The sequence below is a fragment of the Electrona antarctica genome, assembly GCF_951216825.1.
Source record: "Electrona antarctica genome assembly, chromosome: 5".
Taxonomy (NCBI): Eukaryota; Metazoa; Chordata; class Actinopteri; order Myctophiformes; family Myctophidae; genus Electrona; species Electrona antarctica.
In genome coordinates this window covers 48,699,955-48,710,069 of record NC_136810.1, presented here as the reverse complement: position 1 = coordinate 48,710,069, position 10,115 = coordinate 48,699,955, and the positions used below count along the sequence as shown (strand labels likewise).

Genomic DNA, 10,115 nt, shown 5'->3' with positions numbered 1-10,115 from the left:
AGCAGGGTCTGTCTGTACATATATTATACACCAAGAACTCAGATCTCCACTTAGTAGTTGGTATGATCCACTATGCATAAGTTGTATGTTTTCTTCTGTTCCAGGCTTTATAGATAAAGTTTGAGATTGCTAATGTATGGTTATCAAATAAATATTTAACTAAAACGCTGTCCATGCAGGGACAGACCTACATGTACTTTGTCAAAGAAAAATCATGATAAAAAGGGAAGTACAATAGAAAATGGATTTCATCCTCAACCTCACCAAGTTCACAATAGCTACATAGTCTTTGATCTAATTCTGTTCCAGTGTACCGCCCTGTAGTGGCAATATTCCCAAGCGGAACTGTGTAGACAGAGATCGACAGAGATCATACACAACATATTTTTTTACATTCATACAGTTTTAAACTGGCAATATGTAGTTTAGGTTTATCATTGTCATGGCCAATTCCTTGAATATCCCCACATGCACCTTCTGTATCTTTAGTACAGTGATATATATATCCAGTGATATATATATCACTGTCTCAGATATATCTCAGATATAGATCTCTGTTTGTTTAGAAAATAATTATGTTCAAGATGACCCTTTTTTCTTTCTTTTGCACTAGGCTACATCAACGGTGGTGTGTTTATCTGTGTCGTGTGAGAGAGTGATACAAGATAAGATTGACCTTTATTGATCCACGGAGGGAAATTCAGGTGTCCTCATACTGCAGCAAAGTTGAAACACAGGAAATGCTGTGGGTAGCATAGCATGAGGGAGTATGAAAGCACCTCTACCCGTGTGTGTGTGTGTGTGTGTGTGTGTGTGTGTGTGTGTGTGTGTGTGTGTGTGTGTGTGTGTGTGTGTGTGTGTGTGTGTGCGTGTGTGTGTGTGTGTGTGTCGTTGTCTGTCTCATTGCCCGTGGCTCTGTCTTGTGACATTATGTGACAGTAACAACTACAGTTCAAGAATTACTTTTCTATTATTTGTCATCACATTACTGGCTTCCATGAATTCAAGGAATACATTTAACTCCTGTGTTAACTGTGCATGTTGCTCAGACAGTGATTTCGAAAACACAGGACATGATGTTAAGTCCAAAGTGCCTAGGGACTCTGCAAGGCAGGGGCGTCCTACTCCCTGAGCCAGGCTTGCACTTGCTCTTGCTCAGACAGTAATATGTAACGAAAAATATTACTTTAAAATGAAGATAATAAGTAATTAAATGAGAAAAAGAGGTTGCGCATCAGCAATGGTTTTCAGTGGATGCTAATTCCAGTATAGGCCTACATCCAAAAATAGGAATTCCAAAAATTCCAAAAAGGCGTAGTAAAAAAAGTCACATTTCCATTTCTTTATTGGCACACACCAAAAAGGAACAACGCGTGGCCAGACTGTTGCCTCTCACAATTTTTGGAGATTGTGGAATAGTTTTCTTGCTACACGAGACTAGTCGGTGCCTGATGGCTGCAAGCAGAAAGGACTGGCAGTGGTGTAAAGTGACTAGGTACATTTACTCATGAACTGTAGGCTACTTACGTACAATTTTGAGGTATTTGTACTTTACTTGAGTATTTCCAATTTCCAATACCTAGTATGCCTGTATGTATGTATGTATGTATGTATGTATGTATGTATGTATGTACACAAGTAGGCCATGTATGGCCTACTTGTGTGCAAGGTGCAAGTTGGCACCTCGACAGAGTGTATTTCTAGTTTGAAAACTGTAGTTACTGTCTAATTACATTTATTTATGTACCTCCATTTGGTTTTATATTCATGAGGAATTCATAATTAAATCCTGTGTGTGTGTGTGTGGGCTGGCGCCCGCGTGTGTGTGCCTACTGCTCAATGTTGATGTTTCATCTATTCTAGTAAAAAGAAAAAAAAACCACAATGCTGCCATCTAGTGTTCCAAGCTACCCTCTTGGAAAATAAATCCATTTGTTTCAAAGTTTATTCATATTAAAAATATTACACACCTACAGTACTCTTATTGGTCCTTATTAGTCAATAAAACTAAGAACATGTCTTTAATTTCCATTCAGTTATATCATAGAAATGTGCTATCTAAAACATGTTAGTAAGGCACAAATATTACAGTAGTGCAACAAGTCAGAAACAACACCTTGCATTTTCAGTTACAGGAGCAGTCTTTGATTGTTTGAATAACCGAAGTCAACAAGCATCCCTTCTGGACAGGGGTACGCAGTTTAAAATAATACCAGCTTTGCTCTTCGATAGATCAGTCATTCATCCCCAGGGACTTTCTCAGCCAGCTACTTCCCACAAAGAGATCCACGTCTAAAAGAAATTAGAAAGAGATTTTGGGGAAAACAACACAATTGTTAACACAATGTTCATTTAAAGTACAACAATGATGCGCTCAGTTTAAAACCCATTTTGGGCGGGAACCCCTTTTGGTGTTAGCATTATGTTATGCTTTAGCTATTGAAAAATAGCAGATATACAAGCTCATAGCGCGCCACCGAGTGGCGCGCTACGAGCTTGTAGGTCTGCTATTTTTGAAAAATCGAAGAACGACTGACATAGAAACATAGCTTTTTCAGTTTTTAGAATCTGATCTCAGGTCAAAATGGGTTGACATGAACACTAACATCCCTACACAACAAGCTCACAACGCGTCACAACACTATGCACTGTGAGCTTGCAGATCTGCTTTTTTTGGCATAGTGGGAAACACCAGTGGCTCTGAATAGAGTATAAAAATGCAATTCATTATATAGGGTGCACTCCACCGTTGCCTCAAAAAAGTTATATTCTATTGAATTCTTTCACTCCACTGAGCATGTCTTTGATGCCATTGTTGTCCTCACCCGTGGGGTTTGCACTGGAGGCCAGGGGCACAGGGACAGTGGTCACGGGGTCCCTCTTGGTCCCAGGCCAGCATGTCCATCAGCAGGTTGGGGTGGCTCGCACAGGACTGCCCCTGCTCCGGTCGGGGGTTACACACTGGAAATAATAGCTCTGCAGAAACAGAGAGCGAGAGAGTCAAAATGACATAGAGGTGTGTGAGGGGAGATAGCGGGAAAGACAGGGAACAAACAGTAGGCACTGGCAGGGCAGACAACTGAGAAAGTTTAACTTTCCACTTCCTTCAGAAAAAAGGTTACAAAGTATTCTTCAGATCAGAGCTACTGGTTTCTGTATCGTCACATATTCTGAGGCAGTGAGTGCCTTATTAACTACTGGGATTTACTTTTTAATGCTACAGTCACAAAATGTCTTGTGCAAAAATCTGTCTCACGGTGGCGCTATAACAGGCAAAAAAAACAAACAAAAAAAAACATTCTTCCTTGGCCTACTGGGAGTAGTTTACCGCCTATCGGTCCAGCGGTGCTTGTAGCATGTCGTGCAAAACGAGGCCCTCCAGCAAACTTTGAAAGCCAAGTCAATAGGTACAGAATCCAAAAAATGTGGCAGCATACCGTGAGTGGTAGCTAAACATGTCCATGACCACTGGACGCTACTCAAACTCACCTCGTTGGAAGGCACAGCAGAGGCCAGCGCTGCAGTCACTCTGGAACTGACAAATAGTTCCTTCTGTCCCCCTGGTGGCGTTAACTGAACACTGGCCCCACACACACATATCACCTGCGCAGCACTCTTCATCCTTAGTGCAGGGCTGAATGAGGACACACATGCACACAAACACACAAAAGCACCGTATTAATGCACTCACAATGAATTGTAGACACAAAATCTACTATTTCATGACCCATTTAGACCTGAGATCAGATTCTAAAAATGTCTTCTACATCCTGACAGTTTTCTGAAAAAGCTATGTTTCTATGTGAGTCGTTCTTCGATTTTTCAAACATAGCAGACCTACAAGCTCGTAGCGCGCCACTCGGTGGCGTGCTATGAGCTTGTAGATCTGCTATTTTTCAATAGCTAAAGCATAACATAATGCTAACACCAAAAGGGGTTCCCACCCAAAATGGGTTAATACCAAGTTTATGTAAAATTAATAACCCTCTACCTCTCTACTGCCTGCCATGTGGACTTTAATGAATCATACGATTGTTTACGCACCATATCCGTTGGTATGCAGGGAAGACATTTGGAGCTCTCAATCTCATACAGGCAGTATCTCATATCACCGCAGTCTTCATCGACCATGCACTCCTGGTGTGAGGTTTAACAGTAGTGTTGTAAAAACAAAAGAACATAGAATTAATACGATTAGAGAAGGCATCAAGGCTTTTCAAAGTAGTAGGCTCCATCAGAAAAATATAATTTAGTAAACAAACCCATAGTCAGTGTTGACAAAAGGAATAGCTCTGATATTTATTTACAAAGGTAGATTAGCTGAATTCTGAATAGAGTCTGACTCTCTGTGTGAAACCCATTTGAGAAAATGTGATTTCATATTTGGGATTCGGTCTTGGTTTTATTCGGCAGACAGAGGAAACAGCATGTGCCAAAATGAGGCCAATGAAACTAGTCAGAGCTTTTTATCTTTCTGTCCTCCCTCAGGGGAGTCGGTGTGGAAATCAAGCCAAGTCACTGAAACAGCAGGCGCTGCAGAGTTGACTGGACTCTGGCAACTTTAAAAACTACATCAAAAGCACGAAAACGATTTCCATTTTGCGACACATTCACAACATGAGGGCAATCCTCAAACCATGGTTCTTCAATGTTTTTCAGGCCAAGGACCCATTAAATTCAATTTAAATGAGCTTCATATTGGCATGAGAAAACATACATTTACATTGCCAAAGCAAGTGTCAAAATATAATAAAAACAGTTTACAATGAGGAAAGTAAGTATATACAGTTGGAGGGGGTACAGTATTGTGTAAACAGAGCTATGTCGCAGTGTCACATTGAGTCGTCATACATGTTATATATTTGCTGTCACTTTGGGACAAATAGCAGCATTTTCTCTCAAAACAATTTAAATGGTATACAAAAAGGCTCAGATATAAAATGTGTTTAAAGGTAGGTCTAGAGGTCTACTCAGTAGTCTGTACAGATAGTACTACCGGTAGTTTGTTTGGCTAACCTTCTTTCATCGCAGCAGTTCACAAATCTTGCTGATGTGTTCGTACATTGTTGTATTTATTTTCTCCCAGTAGGTAGGAGTTTTTTGTTGTTGGTCATGTTTTCAAACTCACTTAAGGTGAATATAATCTGTGGGAAGTATGTGTCTTGTGTCTGGTATAGTGCATGGACAGGTGGTTAGAAAGTGTAGCTCTGTTGCCACATTTTGTGTGCAGTGGGTGCGTGCACACTACATAGTCTTCCTTTGGGAGCGGGGTCTTTCTGTGGCAGCCTTTCTCTATTGCAAGGTTGTGTTCACTGAGTCTGTCCCTAGTACTACCTACTTTGTTTTGGGTCATTTACCATGCGCAGGTATTCTGCCAATGTATATTATTTTTATAGTGCTAGATAGCATTCCATTTTGCTTTGGTTTTGGGTTGTCTCTTTCCTGTATGTCTTTTTGTTTTCTTATAATCTAGTTAAATCCAATGGGTTTTCCATCTGGCATGTTGTGCTTGCCTTTGTGCAGAGTCCTTGGACCAGCTGACTAAGGGGGCATCCCTGTATGGTTTCTCTATGGTTGCGGGCTATGTTATTAGGTGGTTATAAATTTTAAGTGCTATCTTCTTTACTTTGATAATGAATGGGTATGGACCTAATTCTGCCCTGCAAGCATTGTTTGTTGTTTTCCGTTGGGTGTGGAGGATAGATTTGCAGAGTTCTGCTTGCAGGTCCTCGGTTTGGTGTTTTGTCCCATTTCTCAAGTTATTTGTTGGCAAGGGACCCCAGATCTCGCAACCATAGAGATGGGTTCTATGACAGAGTCTAGCAGATTTTTATTGCGATGTCTAGCTTAACGTTCTTTTTGATGGCATAGAAAACCATTCTTGCCTTTTCTCTCAGGTCGTTCGCAGTGAGTTACAGCAACATGCAGACAGACACTGAACCAAGATCTACTACAGAAAAAAAGAAACGAAGAAGCACTACGTGGGTCCTTTATATGTAGAGAGAACTGTTGATAGGTGCTCTTTGGAGAGGGTTTCATATAGCAAAGCACAAGAGTTCTTAAAAAGTTCTATACCTTGAGTCAATGTCACTGTGGAAGGAGATATAAGGTGGCGAACTAGATCTACTTCAGACTAGATCTACTACATTTCTAACAATTTATGTCACTAAGCTTGAGCTAGGATGCATCACCTATTTACTTCCATATAATAATGAGACAGTCCTCGTAATGTGAGCATGCTATAAGATTTTTGAGGGGCGCTAGCCCCTCCACAGGTTTAATGTTTGTTTTTAGTTCAATGTTTGTTTTAAAAACGCCATTGACAAAGATAATTTAATGTTTCTTTTGACACCGTTTGTTTTACATCATCATTACACCTAATCAATGAGAGTGCCCCTCACTTCACACAGGTGTGACCCAGGCACCCGTACATGGACACACGTACACACATCCATGCCAGTGCAGTTGTGCACATGTTCACACATGTATATGTGTGAACATCTACAGTGTAAAAAACCTTGTCTAGACATGATTTGGACTGCGTATCTGGCATCGGTCCTCAGTATAACTCCCCTCCCAGCCATACACAATTAAATTCTCAGTATTCATTTAACTCAGAGTGTAAAAATATACCCCCTTTTGGTCCATTTTGAGGATTTGATTGTGTACCGTTCTAATTAACCCGCTACAACACTGCCTTTTGTCAACTTATTTTGTTCAGTGGAAATAATTTGGAAAATATTGTGTGCATCTTCAGTATTGTTACTGTGACAAGCTGATGATCATTGATCTGATAACCAGAGACCACTGGGGCAGACAGAGAGATACTGCAGAGACTAAACACAGTGGACCACAGTGGTAGTCTGCAATTTTCTTAATACATCCCATATGGCTACAGCTGCTATTAGTCACACTATAGCCCTGTAGTCACTTTCTCTTCATAAACACATCTTCCAAAAATGCCTAAATTGAATAAACTTTTCCATCACCTAGCAGCACACAAACTGAAGTAAGTGTAATTTCTCCAAAGAGTTTGTGGGAGATCCTTTTTTTATTTGTTTTAATTTTACAGAGTCTTTTAGTCATTACAGCAGAGTATATTTCCCTGACTGGCTTGCCAGCTTGCTTACTTGTCTCGCTGGCATTTTGTTTCCAGCGGCATGCTCTATAAATGTAACCACATTCTGTAAGGTTGCCAGAGAAAGAAAGACGAAAGAGGAAAAGTATTACCGTATAAACTGCACGATGGTAAAACAGGCAGTAACACAGGAATAATGACCTAAATCCGTTCTGGTCTCCTGCTGGCTAAAACTATGAAAAGTATATTGTATGTTAGTGTACGCTAGTTAGGGATGAGCTCATTCTTTTATAAGATGTGGTGAGACAATACGACCACAGTTCATGAAATGATTCCGTCGTTTTTGTTTCTACTTGCAAAGCTAAGGAATTATTGGGGTTTATATGTTTAGAAGTTACAGCAATGTGAAATGTATGTGGCTGATGTATTGAATTGAAAAAAAAAAAAAACATAAATATAAAATATAATGGTGAGGACTCCTGTGAACCTGAGAGAAAAGTACTGCCGTAGCAGACAACCCGCAGCACTCCAGGTTCAAACAAAATCCTTCTAGGTGCAAGGCTCGAAGATATAAGTTCAAGTTGAGGTGAAGAAAATGCCAGCACTCATTGTATGTCCTTTTACATGATTTGATTTACCTCTGAGAATGAAAACGTACGCGTTTCAGCCTGTATGGCCTTCCTCAGCGTTTGTCAAACGCCATACAGGGTTTTCATTCTCAGAGGTAAATCAAATCATGTAAAAGGACATACAATGAGTGCTGGCATTTTCTTCACCTCGACTCCTGTGAACCTAACATTATGTAATAAGGAGTCTGTCTGAAACTGGGGGATGTTAGATGTGGTTTAACAGCATTGTGAAGAACATACTGTTTCTTGATCTCTTCAGATGGTCCATAAACAGAACGAACATTTAATCACATGGAATATCAGTATCACACAATATCCTTATAATCTTTTCAGAAATGCACTATTATAAATAAAAAACACTTACATGATCCACAGTATTCCATTGGTCAAGATGAATATCTCCTGTTTTGTTGTCAAATTGCTATAGAAGCAAGACACAGGAGACATGCCTGACTTCAGAAAAATATAGGAAACCGAAGGAAAAACAGTCTCATCTCTGAATACGAAAGCTACCCATGAAACTAATACTAAACTCAATATAGAATTTATAGGTGTCTCAAGTTGTCTACACAGGAAGTTTTTAAAAGATATCGTGTTGAAGATTAGAGGAAAAGTAGAGCTATTACATATTTGAAGATGCATTTTCAGTCTCAGTTGAGTGGATACCAACCTTGTCAGTTCTGTCTAGGACCTGAACATCTCTGTCTCCATCACTGATGCTCTTGGTGTGGTTGTTGTGGTAGTTAGGAATGAAGTCCAGTGAATGTAGAGATTTGGCACTCTCCGCAGCTATCTGGTGCATGGTGGAGTAAACCAGGATATCAGAAAGTGTTTCAAAAATGTGATAAATTAAATCTCATGCAGGTTATAGACTGGACTGTAAGGAATTTTTCATAGACCTGAAAGGCTGAAAAAGTAAACAATTTGTGATAATGTGCCTGGCTCAATATATTCAACATAAAGGGAAAAGATCGAGTATGCAACCAGCTACCAACAATAATATAGACTGGGCCAGAAAGCAAAGCATGTATAAAACAGATGCCGTTTCCCTCCCTGTGGATTTGATCCTATAGCATCCTGTGTGGCTTTTTACGGATATTTCCTAATGCTTTGTGCAACATGAATACATTAATACAATACAAAATGAGGCATTAAATAATATACAAGAAATGGCAAACCTGGTCAACCGCCTCGTCCAATATTTGCTGTGTGTCTTCCATCAGCATTTCCACCTCTCGGAACATTTCATTCAGACTGACCGTGCCTCGTTCCAGTGCGTCTTCGAGGGAATCCGCCAAGCCACCGGTCACTAACAACAAACACAAAGACCCCACTGACAGCATCGTCCACGCAGCGGTGCCGGGACCAGACATTCTTATATTATTCCTTCCTTGTGCAGATGTTGTGGAGTCAGTGGACAAACTAAAGTTCACTTACTGGGAGTGGATGGAGGAGGTATAGCCTATAGTGACGTGACGGCGGGGCACGGCAGGATGTGTTTTATTTGGAAAGTCTGGAGGAGCCTGGTATGGAGGAGTGTGAGAGAGTTAGAGGGTTAGAGAGAGAGAGAGAGAGAGAGAGAGAGAGAGAGAGAGAGAGAGAGAGAGAGAGAGAGAGAGAGAGAGAGGGGGGGGGGGGGGGGGGGGGCCCGGGGCAGACAGGCAGATAGACAACAGCTGGAACGGAGCGGAGGAGATGGAGAGGATGATGAGAGAGAGAGAGATAGAGAGAGAGAGAGAGAGAGAGAGAGAGAGAGAGAGAGTTTAGCAGTTTAGCTGTGTCGGAAAAGTGAAAAGGACAAGTTATTTCCCAACTTTTTATTGGAAAGGAAGAAAAGAAAATAACAATAATAGACTGCCCTTAGCTCTGGTCCATAGCCACAGCCCTAATGCAACGGTATATATAGGGCTATGGACCAGTCCAGAGCTAATTAAGCCTGCCCTACATTTTAACACACTGTTCAATACAATTATAAAGAATAAAGATACAGGGAAAACATGGTAATTTCACACAAAGCTCCAAACAAAGAACATCATGATGAATGAATGATGCATTGCATACTTTGCATTGCATTGCAAAGTGAAAAAGACTGACTGCAGATTATTGGACACTGTGTGCCGCGGAAGGATGGTTACATTTACATGTTCCCACCAACAGATGGCGCCCTTTCCCAATCATTTGACAGCTCGTAAGGTCGCGCAGCCTGTGCCGACAATAATCATAGAGCTATGGCAATTAATACATAAATCATGCATTGCAAAGGCAGATAAAGGCTCGCTACGCGACGCTAGAAAAAAAACTCACTTTTTTTTCTTAGCCCTGAAACATGACTTTGCTGCAATGGCCTCTGAAATAGTTCTAGACTTCAGTTAAAATTGAATTCTATAGACATATTAATGTATAAGAGA

The 10,115-nt window shown here is 40.6% G+C and overlaps 1 protein-coding gene across 1 annotated transcript; it reads right to left on the bottom strand.

Moving 5' to 3' along the window:
- Nucleotides 1–1,927: 1,927 nt before the first annotated feature.
- dkk3b (dickkopf WNT signaling pathway inhibitor 3b) lies at nucleotides 1,928–9,165 on the bottom strand. Its single transcript, XM_079501148.1, has 7 exons — nucleotides 8,886–9,165; nucleotides 8,378–8,500; nucleotides 8,072–8,128; nucleotides 4,045–4,137; nucleotides 3,490–3,634; nucleotides 2,826–2,976; nucleotides 1,928–2,292 (listed from the first exon to the last, which is right to left on the bottom strand). The coding sequence occupies exons 1-7, from the start codon at nucleotides 9,078–9,080 to the stop codon at nucleotides 2,268–2,270; spliced, it is 789 nt and encodes a 262-aa protein (XP_079357274.1). The 5' UTR covers nucleotides 9,081–9,165; the 3' UTR covers nucleotides 1,928–2,267.
- Nucleotides 9,166–10,115: the final 950 nt, after the last annotated feature.